The 20,313-nt window shown below is 34.1% G+C and overlaps 1 protein-coding gene across 16 annotated transcripts in view; it reads left to right on the top strand.

Annotated features, from left to right (window-relative positions):
- Positions 1-20,313, top strand: part of SLC4A10 (solute carrier family 4 member 10) — a 304,114-nt gene that overhangs the window by 253,044 nt on the left and 30,757 nt on the right. For 15 of the 16 annotated variants that reach the window (XM_034654639.1, XM_034654638.1, XM_034654629.1 and 12 more), the window contains 4 exons: positions 7,478-7,583; positions 12,824-12,985; positions 14,568-14,681; positions 15,715-15,876. In XM_034654639.1, coding sequence (XP_034510530.1) covers positions 7,478-7,583; positions 12,824-12,985; positions 14,568-14,681; positions 15,715-15,876 — 544 coding nt within the window. The remainder of the gene's footprint in view (positions 1-7,477; positions 7,584-12,823; positions 12,986-14,567; positions 14,682-15,714; positions 15,877-20,313) is intronic. The other variant, XM_034654637.1, reaches the window with a different exon arrangement.

Genomic DNA, 20,313 nt, shown 5'->3' on the forward strand with positions numbered 1-20,313 from the left:
ATAAGTGGAATAATGAGGTAGGTATTTGTTGTACTCTGACTGGCTTATTTCACTTAGCGTAATTTCCTCAATGTCTATCCATCTGGTAGCATATGATAGGATTTCCTTCTTTTTTCAATGGCTGGATAATATTTCATTGTATGTATATACCACATTTTCTTTATCCATCTGTAGATGAACATTTAGGTTGTTTCCACCTCTTGGCTATTGTGAACAATGCTGCAATGAACATGGAAATGCAAATATGTCTTCATGATCCTGGCCTCAATTCTTTTGAATAAATACCCAGAAGTGAGGTTGCTGGATTAAATGGTAGTTTTATTTTTAATTTTTTGAGGAACCTGCATAGTATTTTCTATAGGAGCCATGCCATTTTACGTTCCTAACAACAACCTTGGCACAAGGGTTCCAATTTCTCCACCTCCTCACCAACACTTGTTCTTTTCTAATGTTTTGTTTGTTTTTTTAATAATGGTCATCCTAACAGGTGTGAGGTGATTCCTCATTGTAGTTTTGATTTGCATTTCCCTGATGATTAATGATGTCGAGTATTCTTTTTATATACCTGTTGACCATTTGCAGGTCTTCTTTGGAAAAAGGTCAATTGAAGTCCTTTGCTTATTTTTTTTTTAAAGTAGGCTCCAAATGGGGCTTGAGCCCACCACACTGAGATCAAGACCTGAGCTGAGATCAAGAGTCAGACACTTAACCAACCGAGCCGCCCAAGTGCCCCTGCCCATTCTTAAATCAAGTTATTTGTTTTATTGCTATTGAGTAGTAGGAACTCCTTATATATTTTGGAGATTAACACTTTATCAAATACAGTTTGCAGACGTTTTCTCCCATTCCTTAGTTTGCCTGTTCATTCTGTTGATTGTTTCCTCTGATATGTAGGAGCTCTTCAGTTTGATACAGTTCTACTGCCTATTTTTGGCTTTGTTGCCTGTGATTTTGGTGTTATGTTCAAGAAATCATTGCTAAACCCAAAGTCATAAAGCTGTTGCCCTGTTTTCTTCTAGGAATCTTATAGTTTCAGGTCTTATTTTTAAGTCTTTTTACATTTTGGATTGGTTTTTGTATACAGTGTAAAATAAAGGTCCAATTTCATTCTTTTGTATTTGGATATCCAGTTTTCCCAGCACCATTTTTATTTTTATTTTTTTTTAAAGATTTTATTTATTTATCTGACAGAGATAGAGACAGCCAGCGAGAGAGGGAACACAAGCAGGGGGAGTGGGAGAGGAAGAAGCAGGCTCATAGCGGAGGAGCCTGATGTGGGGCTCAATCCCATAACGCCGGGATCACGCCCTGAGACGAAGGCAGATGCTTAACCGCTGTGCCACCCAGGCGCACCTCCCAGCACCATTTTTAAAGAGACTATCTTTTTCCCATTTTTAGTCTTGCCATCCTGTTGAAGATCTTTTGACTGCATTAGTGAGGGCTTATTTCTGGGCTCTCTATTCAGTTTTATTGGTCTATATATGTCTTTACGCCTTACCATTCTGTTTGATTAGTCTAGCTTTGTAATATGTTTTGAAATCAGAAAGTGTGAACCTTCCAACTTTATTCTTTTTTCTCAAGATTGTTTTTACTATTCAGAATTCTTTGTGGATCCATATGAATTTTAGGATTATATTTTCCTATTTCTGTAAAAAATGCCATTGGGATTCTGATAAGGATTGCATTAAATTTGTAGGATGCTTCAGGTAGTATGGACATTTGAACAGCATCGAGTCTTCCAATCCATGAGCACATGCGTAGCTTTTCATTCCTGTCCTTAACTTCTTTCAGCAATGTTTTGTAGTTATAAATGTGCAGGTCTTTAGTTACATTTATTCCTAGGTATTTTATCCTTTTGATGCTATTGTAAGTACAATTGCTTTCTTAATTTTCTTTTTGGATTATTCATTGCTAGTTTATAGAAACTCAACTGAGTTTTGTATGTTGATTTTTTATCCTACAATTTGCTTAATTCATTTATTACTTCTAACAGTTTTTTTATGTGTAGAATATTTAGAGTTTTCTACATATAAGATTATGTCGTCTGCAAACAGATAATTTTACTTCTTCTTTTCCAATTTGGATGATTTTTATTTCTTTTTCTTCTCTAATTACTCTAGCTAGGACTTCCAATACTATGTTTAATTAAAATGGCAGGAGTGGGCATCCTTGTCTTTTTATTGACCTTAGAGGAAAAGCTTTTTTTTTTTTTTCTTATTGATTAGGATGTTAGCTGTGAGCTTGTCATATATGACTTTTATTACGTTGAGATGATTTCATTCTATTCCTTGTTTGATGAGTGTTTTTATTATAAAAGGGTGTTGAGTTTGTCAGATGCTTTTTATGCATCTAATAAGATAATCATGTGATTTTTATCTTTTGTTCTATTTGTTATATGACACTGATTAATATCTGTGTGTTGAACCACTCTTGCATTCCAGGGATAAATTTCACTTGGTGTTGATGTATGAGCCCTTTAATGCACTGTTGAAGTTGGTTTGCTAGTATTTTAGTGAGAATTTCTGCATAAATATACATCAGAGATATGAGCTTGCAGTTTTCTTTCCTTATATTTTTCTGGCATTGTTATGAGGGTAATGCTGGCCTCATAAAATGAATTTGGAAGTGCTCCTTCCTCATCAGCTTTGTGAAACAGTTTGAAAAGGATTGACATCAATTCTTCTCTAAATGTTTGGTAGAATTCACCAGTGAAGCCATCTAGTCATGGGCTTTTCCTTTTGGGGAGATTTTTTTATTACTGATTCATTCTCTTTACTAGTTACAGGTCTTTTCAGAATTTCTATTTCTTTATGTTTCAGTTTTGGTAGATTGCCTGTTTCTAGGAATGTGCACATTTCTTCTAGGTTATCCAATTTATTGGCATATAATTGCTCATAGTAATCTCTTAATGACTCTTAATTTCAGTGGCATCTATTATAATGCCTCCTCCTTCATCTCCAATTTTGAATCTTCTGTTTTTTTTCTTAGTCTAGCTAAAAGTTTGTCAATTTTATTGATCTTTTCAAAACACAAACTCCATTCCATTGATCTTTTCTATTGTTTTTCTAGTCCCTTTCATTTATTTCTGCTCTCATTTTTATTATTTCCTTTCTTCTGCCAACTTCAGGCCTAGTTTGTTCTTCCTTCTCTAGTTCCTTGTAGTTTAAAGTTAGGTTGTTGTTTTGCGACTTTTCCTCATTTTTAATGTAGGCACTTATTGCTATCGACTTCCCTCTTAGTATTGCTTTTCTGCACCACATAAATTTTATTATGTTATGTTTTCATTTTCATTTGTCTCAAAATATTTTCTAATTTTTCTTTTGGTATCTTCTTTGACTCACTGGTTGTTCCAGAGTGTGTTGCTTCATTTCCATGTATTTGTGAAATTTCCAGTTTTCCTTCTCTTACTGTTTTTTGGTTTCATTACACTGTGGTTGGAAAACCTATTTAATATTACTTCATTCTTTTTAAATTTGTTAGGACTAGTTTTGTGACCTTACATGTGATCTATTCTGAAGAACGTTCTTTATGTGCTTGAGAAAACTGTATTCTGCTACTGTTGGCTAAAATGTTCTGTATATGCTTTTAGGCTCATTTGATCTATAGTGTTGTTCAAGTCTTCTGTTTCCTTATTTCTCTTCTTTCTGGATGTGATCCATTATTTAAAGTGACATATTGAGAATTTAAGAAATAAAATAAATGAGCAAAGGGGGGAAAAAGAGAGACAAACCAAGAAATGGACTCTTAACTATAGAGAATACACTGATGGTTATCATAGGGGAGGTGGGTAGGGGGAAGGGTAAAACAGGTGATGGGGATTAAAGATTACATTTATCATGAGGAACACTGAATAATGTATAGAATTGTTGAACCACTATATTGTACACCTGAAACTAATATAACACTGTATGTTAACTATATTGGAATTAAAATTAAAATTTTAATTAAAAAATTTAAACATAATTATAAAATAAATAAAGTGAAGTATTGAAATCTCCTAATATTATTTGTTACTGTTTATCTTTTCCTTTAATTCCATCATATTTCCTTTCTATATATCGATGCTCTGCTGTTAGGAGCATATATGCTTTTAATTGTTGTATCTTTTTGGTGAATTGACTCTTTTAATCAATATATAATATCCTTCTTTGTCTCTTTTTACAATATTTGACTTAAAGTCTATTTTATCTTTTATAGTTATGTCCCCCTCACTGCTCTCTTTAGGTTACCATTACATTGAGTATCTTTATTTATTCTTTAACTTTCACCCTATGTGTATTCTTAAATGGAAAGTTTCTTCTAGACACATTTAGTGGATCTTGTTTTTTATCCATTCATCCACTCTGTGCCTTTTGACTGGGGAGTTGAATCCATTTGCATTCAAGTAGTTCTTGATAGGGAAGGATTTACTATTCCATTTTGTTATTTGCTTTCTGTCTTACAAGTGTTTTTGTCCCTCTATACTCTTTTTCTGTCTTTCTTTGTTTTTTTTTGGGGGGGGGTTCTTTGTAGTGGCATTGATTCCTTCACAATTTCCTTTTGTGTTTGTTCTACAGGTATTTTCTTTGTGGTACCGTGGGGCTTACATAAAGCATCTTATAATTATAACAATATTAATAAACTGATAACAACTTAAATTCACTTGCATATAAATACTTTTTGCTTTTACTTTCTCCCCGTACACACTTTATATTGTTGATAGCACAAATTACATTTTTATATCGTGTATCCATTAACATATCTTATAGTAATTTTTAAAATTATTTTATTCCAGAATTTTATACCAGAATTAAAAGTGATTTTTTTGTCTGTATGTTTACCTTTACTAGCAAGCTTTATACTTTCATGTGCTTTTGTGTTGCTGTTCAGGGTCTGTTTGTTTCAACTTGAAGAATTTCCGTTAGCATTTCTTGCAAAGCAGGTCTAGTGGTGATGAACTCCCTCAGCTGTTTTTTCTTTACTTTTCTTTCTTTCCTTTTTTTCCCCTCAGATCTGGAAAGGTTATATTTCTCCTTTATTTTTGAATAACAGTTTTGCCAGACATAGCATTTTTGGTTCGTAGTTTTCCCTTTCAGCACTTTGAATATATCATCCTACTCCCTTCTGGCCTACAAAGTTCTTGCTGAAAAATCCACTGAAAGTCTTATGGAGGTTCTCTTACACATGGTGAATTGCTTTTCCCTTGCTGCTTTCTGAATTTTCTCTGTCTTTGACTTTTGACAGTTTGCTTATAATGTGTCTCAGTGTGGATTTCTTTGAATTCACTATGGTTAGAGTTCTATGAGCTTCTTAAATCTGGATGTCAGTTTCCTTCCCCTTTCTTTAAGTGAGTTTTTTGTTCCTTATTCTCTTTCTTTTTCTTCTGGGACTTCCATAATGTATATATTGGTCTGTTTAATGGTATTTAGTACATTTTGTAGACTTTCTTCATTCTTTCTCATTCTTTTATCTTTTTGTTTTTCTGACTGGAAAATTTCAAATGACTTGTCTCTGAGTCCACTGATTCTTTCTCCTTCTTGAATGAGCCTAATGTTGAACTGCTCTAGAGAATTTTTCAGTCTAGTTATTATATTTTTTTATATTATATTTTTCAGCTCCAAAATTTCTGTTTCTATTTTGTTCTTTTGTTTAGGGCATGTTTCCCTGTTTCTTCGTGTGTCTCATTACTTTGAGGTGGGATTAGCACATTTGAAATAACAGCCACATCTCCTAGTCTTTATGAACTGGCTTTCTACAGCAGAAGACCTTACTAATCAGCCTGACTAGAGATTCTGGGGGACTCTAACTTTCTTTCTGTTGGGGGAAATATAACTTTTCTGGAGAAGGGATGTATTACATGTAGTAGTAGAAGGAGGATTTCTGGAATCAAGTGTATATAGTCAGACTCTCAATTATCTTCCAGTTTCATCTCTTACTGTACTTCTTTGTTTAGTATGAGCCCTTGTCTTAGGCCAGACACTCTTTGGGATTCTACAGGGCAGTCCTTTACTGCAGTTGGAAACAAAGATTTAGAGTGCTTGAATGATCTTCTCATGAATTAGTAAAGAACAGAGCTTTATGTACAGCCAATCTGGAACTTAGGAACCTATAGTTTTAAACAAATTGCATTAATGTATGTCTATTACTGCATCTCAGGTTCCTTTGATTCCCTTTTTCTGTAGCTTCTCTCTGCTACCATGGAGGTCACTGTAGCTGCCCATAGTAGCTAATGCTTCCATATCCTATCTCTTAAAACCCTTGTCACCAGCTTTCTCACTGGAACCCTTTACCCTCTTAGAGGCCCGGTTCCAAGTGAGCCCAGCTACAGACTCTTCTGACCTTCCTTAGTAAGAGCAGGAAGCATGCTTGTTTGTATTCCCCAAGTCAAGTAGAGATTCTTGCAGTAATAGACATTCAATATCTTTTGAAGCATGAATGAATGGTGCAAAAAAGAGCAGACCAAATTCCTGATGAGAGACTATTGCTTAGTCAGAGGGATTTACCCCCTAGAAACTGTATGATATTTTTCTATGGAAATAATGTTAGTAATGGTAGAGTCTACAGTTTGATTAATAGCAGTCCAACTACTTCTAAGTTATGCAGTATATATGGGTTAATCTGGGAGGCTAACCACCATTTTTATAAAATGCTTCTATAAGAAAATGCTTTCTGAAGGACAAACACTGGGTTTATGAATGAATTTTTGGAAACAAACCATTTGTAAATTGAAGTTAACATCTAAGAACATTAATCTGTTGGAAATTCTTGCTTGTGTCATCTTCTGTTTTATTTATAAATTTATAAAGAACCATGAGGGCAAAAACTGCTTTCTGTTACATAATAATAGCACTATGCCCAACTCTTGCATTTTCTCTTTGCTCTTATGCCCATCCAGCTTTTGTTACCTTCTATGTGGAGGTACTCAAAAAGCTTTTGTGTATTTATTTATTTATTTTTTAATAACACTGGCATTCATCACAAAGAATAGTATATCCTAAGATACCTAGGGTTCTTCAACCTAATTTGCAAAGTTATAAATGACCTTAAAATACAGATTAAGTAACTACAACTTTAATTGATATGGTTGTATAATATTAATAAAAATAAGTAAATTATAATAGATTTGGATGTTTATAATTTTTTCCATTTAACTTATAATTTAGGGGCAAAGTGTTATGGTAAAGGCTAGAAGGCATCCTGGTTTCAAAGGCCCCAAAAGCCTTGTGCTCTACCCACACTTTTAAGAATTTCCTCTCACTGGGACAAAAAGAGAATGACCTCTTTCATTAGAGAAAATACTATAGAGTAGTCTAATGTCCTGAAAATATATCTATCCTGCTTTCTGGAAATACTATGTCTTGGAGTTTAGAATGACCTAACTCCTTTTCTCTCAGGTAGAGAAAAGTTATGACTGGGGAAGAAGAACCCACCACACATTTGTTTTGAGTACAGTAACAAAAATACTTAGATCACAAAAGATGCTATTTTGCCTTTACAGGTGTAACTGTGTAGAACCACATAATCCTAGCAATGATACATTGAAGGAATGGAGGGAGTCCAATATTTCTGCCTCTGACATAATTTGGGAGAACCTAACTGTTTCGGTAAGTGAAACATACAGGCTTTTTTCACATTTTGAATGAATTATTGCCACTAAGGCAATAATATTTTGAATGGTTAATTATTGTAAAGTAATAGTTTTATCTTAATTTTAGTTTCATTTTTAGGTTTTCATTAGTAAACTGGGGTTTTCTTTAATTATTAAGTCTTACTGATAGTTAGTAGGCCTGAGTTACTCTAAAAGCAATCATAATATGACAAGATTAACTGAAGGCACATTAAATAAGAGTGGTGTTGACCTAAATGAAACCATAAGGCAGAACTAAGTCGGCCTTCTGTGTAAAGAACCCAGAACGCTTTTACTTCACTCTGTAATACTGCTCCAGCTGTTTGGAATATGCTGAGGGGGAGGGGATGTTTGTTAATATTTCAGTGTAAATATTGAAGTCTAGGAAGAACAAAAGTCATTATTAACAAAATTCTGTCACCTTCCTCAGGAAGGGTTTTCTTAGATTTTCTTCTTATCTCCCACTCAAGAAAAGGAATGACAAAGATTTTCACCTATCTGGGTTAAATCCTGTACCTTTTAAAAACTTTTGGCTTCCTCTATTTTGTGATTTCTTTTTTCTCCCTCCTCATAGCTGTATTTCTTAGTTCTTCCTAATCTATTATAATGTTTGTGCACCTCTTTTTTCATCTATATTTTCATCCTTCTGTTCAACCTAATCTCATAATTGGAGAAATTGAGTGTTCTGATTTTGATGAGTATTAGAATCTGAATTATCCTAGTTATGAACATTACAACCCAAAGCTCCTTCCACTTTACTTACCTGTATAAGCTCGAATCCCATTATAACCATCAGCATAACACTAAATGAATTCTAGCTCATTTTATGGAACACATATTATTTTAGCAAGTGAGCCAGTTAGTGGAACATAGAATTTTTTTTCTGTTGTACAAATATCACAAAACTCTAAGTATGATTCTTATAAGAGCATTTGACCTATTGCCTATTTTCTCAATTTTCCCCATTAAATGTTTTCTTTCAGAATCAAAATCAAATTACTTGCCCTTGGTTTAAAATTCTATCTTGACCTATATTTTATGACCTTTTTTCTTATACTAATCATTTTCTCTAGAATAAGCTTTCACTTACTCTTGTTTTCTTCTGTTATAATTAACATCTACTCTGTTCCATCTCTTTGTCCCTAGAAAAATAACATTAACAGGCTGTTTCCTTTCAGAGAGCCATTTAAATGGACCAATAAAAGAAATGTTGAGCAAGAAAGAATGCTACAGTTATTCAGAATTTAGGCATGGGACCATGGTTGATCTATTCTGCAGTGATCTTCTCCTTATATTCCCTTTGTGTAAACTGTAAAGATAATGTGTCTAAAGAGCCCCTTGCTTGTGGGGTCATCTCAATGTCCCCTTCAACGCAGAAACCCAATAATCCCATTTTTAGATTATTTAACATGATAATTTATTCTATGTGTTATATATTCTCTTACTAACTTACTGTTGAATCATAGTATTCATTCTATGTGATGGCAAATCCTGAATAATAAACTTCTAAGAGACTCACAGCACGATTGATCTGGCTAGTCATGAATTAATTTTAGGTGTTAAAAGTTTTAGGGTCAAGCAGAGTACAGTAAAAAATATTTTGCAATCAAAGCAAATCTTGCACTGTGTGTGTGTGTGTGTTTAAGTTCTGCAGTAGGTGTTAACATTCTGGCAGAAATTTTCATATTATTTTTCATTAGTTAAAAGCAGTTTTTCAATGGATAATTGCTAATCTTGACCAGAAATAGCCTTTATCACCAAAGGGAATGCTTCATAATGAAAAAATCTTGTAATCTTGTAATTTTTAAGTCAATGAGGACCATTAAATTTTTGTCTTAATAGTTATGCTGGGTTTTTTCCCCAGCGTGATCATCAGCATTTTATTAATAAACCACTGTGCTAATGGCTATTATAACTGGTTTTATAAAAATGGTGATAGATCATTTACTTTACATATTATTCATTTGAAAAGTTTATATTGCATTGTTACATATCTCATGAATTATAATTTATACCTTGCTAACTCAGCAAGGGGGAAGAATTTCAGTTTTCTTTGATTCTCCTACACTGCTATGTGCATAGTAAGTATTCAGTAAACATTTAATGACTGTTTTGAAAAATAGTTTCATATCACAAATTTACTACTTAATGCAAGTGTTTTGTTTTGGTTCATTTTGTTTTCCAGCTCTATTGAGGTATGTTGACAAATAAAACTTGTATGTATTTGAGATGTATAACATGATGTTTTGATGTATGTATACATTGTGAAATGATTACCACAATTAAGCTAGTTAACATACCCATCATCTCACATAGTTACCTTTTCCTTTTTTCCCCCTTTCTTCTTCTTCACTCTCTCTCTCTCTTTTTTTTTTTTTTTTTTTTTTTGGTGAGGACCATTAAGATCTACTGTCTTATCAAATTTCAACCATATAACACAGTACTATTATTCATAGTCATCATGTTATATATTAGATCTCCAGAATTTATTCATTCCACATAACTGAAGCTTTGGGCCCTTTGACGAATATTTGCCTGTTTTTCCCTTCTTCATCCCCACCAGCCCTTGGTAAACATCACTCTACTCTTTGCTTCTACAAGGTTGAATTTTTAGATTCCACATATAAGTAAAATCATGAAGTATTTGCCTTTCCATGTCTGCCTTATCTTGCTTAGCATAATGTCCCTCAAGTTCATTCATGTTTTTTGCAAATGACAGGATTTCCTTCTTTTTTAAGGGTAACTGATATTCCATTGTATATTTATACCACATTTTCTTAATCCATTCATCCATCTACAGACATCTAGGTTATTTTCATATTTTGGCTATTGTGAGTAATATTTAATTCAGGTCTTTCATGGCAAGCTAAAATATATAAGTTTCTTTTATATAAATACAGGTTTATATAAATAAATAAATAATTTAACAGTATCTCAAAATCAGTCATTACAAGGAATTCTTAGGCACGGTTTAAAATATTCACATGCAGTTAACTAGCAATTGTCTCAGAATCATATATTTAGCTTGTACATATCTAAGGGGGAAGATCCTGACGCCAACTTTGATTTCTTAGTCTTACTAATGAATAAATATATTTTATTTCTTATCAAACTAAATTTTTGTGAACTTATAAAATTGAAACTTAGAATATGTTTGAAGAAGAATTAGTAGAAATGAGTTGGTCAACAATCATTTTTTAAATTTTTGTAAGTGAAACCATATGTTAGATTAAAAAAAAAAAAAGCCCACAGGATTTAGATTTTGTTTTCACTCCTAAATCTCAGGACTGGTTCGTGTGTCTGTGTGTGTGTGTGTGTGTGTGTGTGCACGTGTGTATGTGTTAGGAGTATAAACCAGAAAATAATTGTAGACTTTTGTAGGTCAAAATTTTTCTTTTTAAATAGCATATTGCCCCTCACAAAGGAAGAAAAAAAAACACCCTTTTCCAATTTGTTTTGAATTAAAGTAACAAGGCAAGCTATTGGCAATTTATTATAGATTATATGTCTGTTAAATGATCCTTTAAGTGGCATCTATGTTCTTAAGAACTGAGGACGAAACCCAGCCAAGTCTAAGGAATATTTAGAAGACTTTTATACCTGCATGAAAGACTGAAGATGGCCACGAATCTACAGATAGTGTGTTTGCAGGGAAACTTCCAGCTCCTCTTTGTGTTTTTCCGTTCTGCTTAACCATTACTTTGCTTAATGATTGCTCTACCAGTGTCTCTGGACAAGGGCAAGAGAAAAGACTAAAAATTCAAGGATTCACTTCTGACACTATTTTTTAAGAGTTTTGAGAGAAGGAAAATTAAAACCATAATTATGGCTGGGAGGGTGTGGTTTCTTTGGTCTTTTAATTAACCAAGTTATTGTGCTCTATCTTAGCTTAATATGGATAACTGGAACTCAACTTTAGCTAGCAAGGAAGGTATTTGGGGCTAGATTAGAAAAGGGGACAATTCTTTTAGATAATTGTAAGGTAAGCTAACAGTATTTTTCAAGAATCCTAGCCTTAGGGATAGCTGCCCCAAATAGATTTTACTGGGTGTTGGTTTGTTTTTAGATAAAAATGTGGGCTATCTGTGATCTACTCTAAAATCTTTTGAAGGTACGGAAGGATCCTCAATAAATTCAATTTCTGTTTAGGTCCAGAATATCTCAAGTACTTCTAATGAGGTCACTGGATCACTTAAATCATGATTTTCTGTTTTGAAAAAAAACTAATACTTCAGTAATCTAATCTTTACTATGAAATAAAAGAAACCAAAATGAGTTTTAAAGAGAATTTTTTATTTCATTTCAAAATATTAATGTTTAAATGCTCAGTTTTTCTTGGAGAAAAGAAATTTTTTTGCCTTTGCTGCCACCTCATGGCTAAGGTAGTAATTAGAATGATCCTTCAGGGGCTGATAAAAATACATACCAGGGAAAAACAAAAAACGAGAAGTCACAGTAAATATGAGCTTTCCCTTGCTCATGTACTAACTTTCTCTTTTTTTTCTATAATCTAAATTTGAGCCACCTCTTTGACTCCCAGTTTTATTCTAGTAGGAATGTATCATGGTTTTCTCATTGCCTTTCTCACCTTTCTTGGTAGCTTTTGGACTAGATAATTCTACAAAATCACTGTTCTTCTTTAATGTGCAATAATATTCCCACCATAGGCACTATGTTTGTACCAAAGCACAGCAGCTGCTCAGCAGCAGTGAGGCCATAGCAAATTACTTTACTTCCCCGTATCTGTTTCCTCAGACATGAAATAGAAATAATGACATCTCCCTATTTCATAGGGTTGATGTGGAAATTAATTAAGATGATATATTTAAATGCTTTGGTGTCGTGTTGACCCTAGTAACAACTCACTTTCACGTATATCATATTTTCCATAAATTTAGTGTTAGGAACTTGGCAGATATGAGGTTAAATAACATTGATTGGTAGATCAATTAGTTTTACAGATTTAAATTTAATTTGAAAAAAGCAAAAATTTAAAAAGTGGTTCATGTTCAATTTTAACATAATATAAATCTCCAATATTGCTTACTACCTATCCATATAAAATTCGTAAAGCTTACTCTGATGTCTGTTAAATCACTGAGAGCCATAAATGAAGAGCTTCAACGTCTCAACTACAGTTGATCTTCAGATGTTAGTTTTCTGAAAGTGTGTCCTTTTCTTTCTTAACTAGCTCCATTTGTTTTACTTCTCTGGCAGGAATGCAAATCATTGCATGGAGAATATGTTGGACGAGCTTGTGGCCACGATCACCCATATGTACCAGATGTTCTGTTTTGGTCAGTGATCCTGTTCTTTTCCACAGTTACTCTGTCAGCCACCCTGAAGCAGTTCAAGACGAGCCGCTATTTTCCAACTAAGGTACTTCGACTAGAATTTTCCTGATCCAAACATAAACCAACATAAAGCATGTTATAGAGTCAGATGTGTTTTAAGACAAAAGAACTAGCAATTGCTGCCATACAAGGAGCCAGGAAAAGGCTTTGTGGGTGTGTGTGAGGGAGCTGCCAGGCTAGGAGAGAGGTACAGGGAGAGAGGTGAAGAGACAAGCATTTCGTGATGCAGGTGGTAGGACAGCACATGCCCTCTAGGCTTTTATGCTAACTTCGGATCCCAAAGATAAGCTCCCACTCTCCCACTTACTGCTTTTGGAAATCAAAAGCACACACTGCATTACTGATTGTCACTTTCTTGCCCAGTGAACAGTGGGAACTATTCCAGCCTGACAGATACCTCATAGGAGCCACTGTTACATTCTCTAATTGGGAAAGCCCCTGCAAGACTCATTGGAACACTATTCTCTTTTTCATTTTTAAAGTGTCAGTCCCTCCCCCTAACCCACTACGTTTGCATCTGCATATTTGGAGAGGAAAGTAAACAGAGAAACAGCTTAGTTCAATATTTAACACTGCAAAGTAACACCTATAATGTCTGACTCAGCCAAAAAGAAAAAAAAAAGAAAAAAAAAAAGAAACAAGAAAACAAGCTTTTCAGGGATGAGCTAAAGATTATGATCAAAATTCTACTTTAAGAAAATGTTTTGAGAACTGTTTCATCCAGAGAAAACTTCTGTTTTTGTCACCTCTTCCTTCCTTAAGGCGGAAGATTAATTCCTTTCCCCAAAGCTCAATTTGATTGATACAATTTTTTTTTTAGTAAGTTGGAACAATAATCTCCTGCATTTTGTGTGGGTGTATGAGTCAAAAAGTCATCCTAATAGAAGCCATACCTTGTCGATGATTGTAATAGGATTTTTTCTTGAAGATGGCTTTAAAAACGAAACATGGCTTTAAAAAAACTGGCATACCGTCTTGATGAGCGCTGAGTAGTACGCGGAACTGTTGAGTCACTATACTGTACACCTGAAACTAATATAACACTGTATGTTACCTGGACTGGAATTAAAATTTTTTAAAAAGGAAAAAATATCTGGCTTACCACAGAATTACTTTTAAATTTTCCCACTCTGTTGTACACATACTTAACATCCAGATAAACTAGCCAAAGTATTATGCTTCTTCAATATAAATAGATTCTTTTATTATGCTTTCGGTTTATCATATTAAAATGTTACCTGTGGGAGAAAAAAATCTTAAAATTCAGCCAGATTCTGGCCATGCAGTCTTATTCTGTGTTGTAAATATTCACACACTTGAGCTCATAATAAACTTACGTTAAATACTGAAAACAGCGCAATCACCATTTTAGCTATTGCATAATGCCTCATTCTAGAAAGGCTGAGTGCGTATCCATCTTAGCAACAGAATACATAAATATATATTCAGGTTCTGACAGAGCTAGTGGTAATATTATAGTAAGCACAAAATATAATACTATGATATTATGTCATTAAGTGATTATAAATTTTGATTCTGGATTATGTTCTTGAGTACTCCTTACTATTTATAGTTCTTCAAGTGACAAGCATTTTCATTATTTTTAGGTTCGATCCATAGTGAGTGACTTTGCTGTCTTTCTTACAATTCTCTGTATGGTTTTAATTGACTATGCCATTGGGATCCCATCTCCAAAACTACAAGTACCAAGTGTTTTCAAGGTGAAGTTATCATAGCATTTATAATCTATTTCTCCATCTCTAGGTCTAATCTTATTTAGAGGATGAGGTTTTCATGAAAATGGAAGGAATATAGATTAATAGAGTATTCAATAAAATGCCCACAACATGGCTAAAATTTTGGTCTAATATTAAAAAGAAAAAAACAGAAATGGAATCTAGAGGCCACTTGAAAAAATCTCCTGTCAATTATTCCAGCGGGAATATCCACACACAACACTCCTGAAAGATAAGAAAGCATTTTGAAACTAAAGGAAAATGCATTATCTTGACGCAAAATTGTACAGTGGATAAGGCTGTGGAAAAGAGAAAAAATTAGGTCTGGGATAGAATTCTTACCATTTACTAACGAATTATGTACCCTTGGGCCAGTTATTTAACCTCTTTGAGCCTCAGTTTTCTCACTTGTCAGACAGGGCTGGGAGGTCTTCAAAGAATGTCAAAAATAAATTCCTTTGGGACTCATCTCAGGCACCAGCAATGTTTAGAACCGTTCCCAGAGCTCCTGATATGACCAAGTGTCTTTTTGCCATTTGCAATAATGACCTGTGCACACATCTAAACTGAGTTATACGCAGTTGTCAATGGGCTCTTTATAAATGTAAATAAATTTGTCAACTGTAAATGGTAAATATTAATATTATTTTATATACTATAGGTATTGATTAAGAACAGAGATTTTTGAGCCAGTCTGTCAGAGTTTAAATTCTGTCTCCACCGCTTACTACTTTTGGGACCTTGGGCCATTTACTGGACCCTGCTCTGCCTCAGTTTTATTATCTGCACCTTCTTTAAAGTGTGGTAAAGAAAAAAATGAATTAAAATATTTGAAGTACTTAGACTGGTGCCTTGTACCTTATAAATGCTTTGTAAATCTGACTATTATTATTAAGTATAGCTCACTTAGCATATCAATTTATAATTAGGGCTTTTGTGGTAGCATCTGTAAGACTTAATTTGATTAGGTATTCATTAATCCAGTCACTAACTATCTACATCATTTTATTTCTTGCAGCCTACCAGAGATGATCGTGGCTGGTTTGTTACACCTTTAGGTCCAAATCCATGGTGGACAGTAATAGCTGCTATTATTCCAGCTCTGCTTTGCACTATTCTTATTTTTATGGACCAACAGATTACAGCTGTCATCATCAACAGAAAGGAGCATAAACTAAAGGTACATTTCAACATCCATTTTAATGTAAATCATTGTGCCTTAACTGACATTGATGTTTATTATACTTTACCTGTAGTCTCTAGTCATCTGTACAGTGAAATATTAAGATAATGTCTTCAGGTTTGTAATTTTTATTGTCTATATTCATGACGCTTTGTCTCACACTGAGTTTAACATTAATTAATTTTTAATTTTTTAAAAATTAATTTATAGCACTTGGCCAAGCTTAAACTCTGAAACCTTACTTCCAGGATGTAAAATAATGCACTTTGCCGAGGTTGTAACTTTCTTTACCATGTTTAACGTATGTTAATGAAATAACAGTTTATTCTGGGGAAGGGCAGCTTACCAATCTGTCTTGTGTGTGCGATTCCTCTACTTCTCTATTTGGCCCTAAGTATGCCTATTAGATTGCATTCATTACTGGAACAAATTACATCTTCAGGTAGTTCTCATTTGGTTTAGTTATGCATCTGTCCATGATGTCTATGAAAACAAAACCCAGCCATAGATGTTATCATTTGTAAGTGATACCTTTGTTGAGTTTTACTGCAGATTTCAATGACTTTTTTAATAAACTAATATAATAAATATGGATATATCTTACTTACTATATTCTGACCCTGCCATTTTGCAATTGTGAATTATCAAAGTTATTCACTGCTGTGCAATATTTTTGAGATAGTCAATGTGAACACTATCACTTACAGGAATATGTTAAATGAAACCCACGATATCAATGAGTGGTCAAAAATAATCCAAATCAGGGATGTCTGGGTGGCTCAGTTGGTTAAGCAGCTGCCTTCGACTCAGGTCATGATCCCAGGGTCCTGGAATCAAGCCCCACATTGGGCTCCCTGCTCAGTGGGGAGCCTGCTTCTCCCTCTGCCTGTTGCTCCACCTGCTTGTGCTCTCTCTCTCTCCGACAAGTACATAAATAAAATCTTTTAAAAAAATAATCCAAATCAAACCTTATAAAAGCAGAACATGCACAGTTAATCAAATTGTTTTGTTCTGGTATCATGAGATAATTCCCAGCTATCTTCATACACTCTTTAAACTCTAGGAAAAGGTCCTTGTCAGAGCAACAGAAATCATGCTTTATAGAATTTTATAAGTATGTTTGTTAGAAGGATTAAACAATCTCTGATTGAACTATTTGATGGAAAATAGTAATGGCATTAACGTGAGAAAGCACAATTATTTCTAACAAATCTTACTAAAAAGGAATTTTATGTATATATTGGAGGAGAATGTGTGTCTATGTGAAAACAAAGAGCGTTCTTCATTCTCTTTATAGAAAGTAACTCAAGTGCTCAAACCTTTTCCTAAAAGGAGCTTGTTCAATTCACTTTTTGGTTTTGTCAAATAAGATTCTTAATTATGCAGAATTTAAGAAGCAAACAAATGAGCAAAGGGGAAAAAAGAAAGAGGGGGATGCCTGGCTGGCTCAGTTAGTTAAGCGTCTGCCTTCAGCTCCAGTCGGTCATGATCTCAGGGTCCTGGGATAGAGCCCACATTGGACTCCCTGCTCAGCAGGGGGCCTATTTCTCCCTCTGCCTGCCGCCCCTCCCAACTTATGCTCTCTCTCTCTCTTTCTCTGTCAAAAAAAAAAAAAGAAAAGAGAGAGAGAGAGACAAACCAAGAAGCATACCCTTAACTGTAGAGAACACACTGACGGTTCCCAGAGGGGAGGTGGGGGGGAGGATGGGTGAAATAGGTGATGGGGATTGAGGAGGGCACTCGTGATGAGCACCGGGTGATGTATGGAAGTGCTGAATCACTATATCGTACACCTGAAACTAATATTACACTGTATGTTAACTAACTGGAGTTTAAATTAAAACTTTTAAAAAAGGTAATTTTACAAAAATAGCTCAAAAAGTCTTAGGAACTAGACAAGTGGTGTGCTAGTAGATGGTTAACAACCAGTTCTCTGCATTTTAAAGAGAGAAACCCTGATTTATAATGTTTGCTAATTTTCATGGTATGAGAACCCCCACCATGGCCCATTTCAAGTTACCAATGTGATATCAATTGGCATCAAAAAAATTTTGAAAATTAAACAATTGTTTCTCATAGCCTATATGAGCTGGATCCAAGACTACTCCATTCAATATTGGAAACTTTGAGTGATGTGCATCCCTCAAAACAAGGAATTCAGATTTCCAAGTTTAATAGCCTACTTATTTAATAAAAATTATTTCAAAATATTATTTTCTTTTAAGATATCAGTCATCTGCAAAAGCAAATTCTACCACTGATTAATTGTGACAGTTACATAGTTGATTAAATAGATCTATAAAACATGTGCACCTCCTTTAGGTTGAATATTGTTTGTCTGTTAACTATCAGGAAGTAGGAAAACATTTTCCTAGACACCAACTTGTTTTTTAGAACTGAAAACATCTCTATATTTCTCACAAAGTAGTATATGATTTTGCCTTAAAAATTAGACAGTATAAAAAGTTAAAAGACAAAAGTGAAAAACACTATCATTTTATTTCCTAGAGATTACATTGTTAAAGTTTTGAAATAGAGCCAAATATATGTTTTCATACTACATACATTACTTGTATTATTTTTCATGTAAGAGCGTTATCATAGTAGTCATCCCACGCCAACCATGTAAATCTGATCATCATTTTTAATGGCCGTATATATATTTTTTATATGACATGTTTCAAAATGACCTCAAAGCCTCCTATTTTAGGAAGAAAGTAAGCCATATCATTATTGTTTCCCCTTCAAATGAAGTCAGATTTTTTGTTTTTGTTTTTAGCCTTTATAATTAGGCAGAAATCCCACTGATTTTGCTGAAAAATTATTCTTTGTAAAGACTATCAGCTAAACTAATACAGGCAGTATTTTTTTTTCCTACATGTTAATGGAACCATATTGAAACAAAATGAAGAAGTAAGTGAAGATTTGCTGAGAGTGATATAACCTTTTGGTTCGTTCTCTGTCCTTGTTCTTTCCAGGTCTCTCAACCTTATAAATCACATAACATCTGCTCCTTGTTCTTCATGAGCCTGTGGTAGGCCCTTGACATTGACAGCCTTTCCAAAGCTCTAAATCAACAAATACACTGTATACATATCATGTAGAATAGCTAAAATACCATAAAACATCCTTTAAGTGCTCTTTTTAAGTACTTGCTTTTGTAGAATTAAATGTAGCATTAAAGCATTTAATATTTTTGTCACGGAAATAAACTTGAGGCTGTATTACTAAAATATATTACATGATTTGTAATTAATGTTTTACCATACAAATAAATGACTATGCAATCAAAAGATTTATATTTTATTCCTTAATAGGCTAGATTTAGTAAACAATAGAGCAAGTGATTTAATCAGAGGTTATGCTATATTGCCATGAGTAGAATTAATCTTTTTTTTAAAGATTTATTTATTTATTTGAGAGAGTGAGCATGGAGGGGAGGGGCAGAGGGAGAGGGAGAGAAAGTCTTAAGCAGACTCCCCACTGAGCCTAACTGTGGCAGTTGGTGGGGGTGGGGATCTCAATCTTATGACGCTGAGATCACGACCTGAGCCAAAACCAAGAGCTGGTCACTCAACTGACTGTGCCACCCAGGCGCCCCAAGAATTAATCTTTTCTTGGTCACTGTAAGTCTGAACACTCTGTCCTCCTCCTTAGATGGAGATGTTTTCAAAGCAAATTCCTTCCAGTGAAGATATATTTTATCTACACTGAACACTTTTTTAATTTTAATTTTTTTTTTTTTTTGCCTGTAACCATTGTCCTCTATAAGCTTCAGTATAGTGTGGTCTGCTGCTGCTGATTTTCCTGCTAACAACAAAAGATCACCTTCTCAGAACAGTCTTGACTCAGAGTAACGGTTGGTTCCAGAGCTGGTCTCCCCACCTGTTGCTTCACTGAAATGTTTGTACAGTCTCCTGGCTTTGACTTGAACCACATTGTCAGGAAAAGATACGTGTTTCTTGAGTATATCCCCAGACCACAAGTTAACCACATTTTCAGCTTTTACTAATTTTTTTTTTTATCACTTGAAAACCCGTTTTTGCCTTGGTTGGATCATGCCCTGAAGTAGTTCAATGAATTGTGTTTTCTAGTTTCTGTATCAAGCACCTGGTTTGACCCCACATCCTATATCTTAGTTCATATCCTATATCGAAGTCACCTTGGAATTCATCATTTTGTTGTCTCCCAAACTTACATTTTCACCTTTTCTTTACTTCCATTACCAAAGCAGTAGTTGTTTTCTTGTACAGAAATTTTTTCATGCCATTAAAAATGTTTTTATCATTTTGAGAGTGTTACTATAGACACGGTAAAGCTGCTTTGAGCTGAAGAAGTTGGCCCAACTCACTAAGTGACTTTCTCCTCTCTCAGAATGAAGAAGCTCAAATTAGCAAAACTCTAACTCACTGCACTCCATGATCTTTTGGGTCA

This window comes from Ailuropoda melanoleuca, chromosome 2 (assembly GCF_002007445.2).
Source record: "Ailuropoda melanoleuca isolate Jingjing chromosome 2, ASM200744v2, whole genome shotgun sequence".
NCBI lineage: Eukaryota > Metazoa > Chordata > Mammalia > Carnivora > Ursidae > Ailuropoda > Ailuropoda melanoleuca.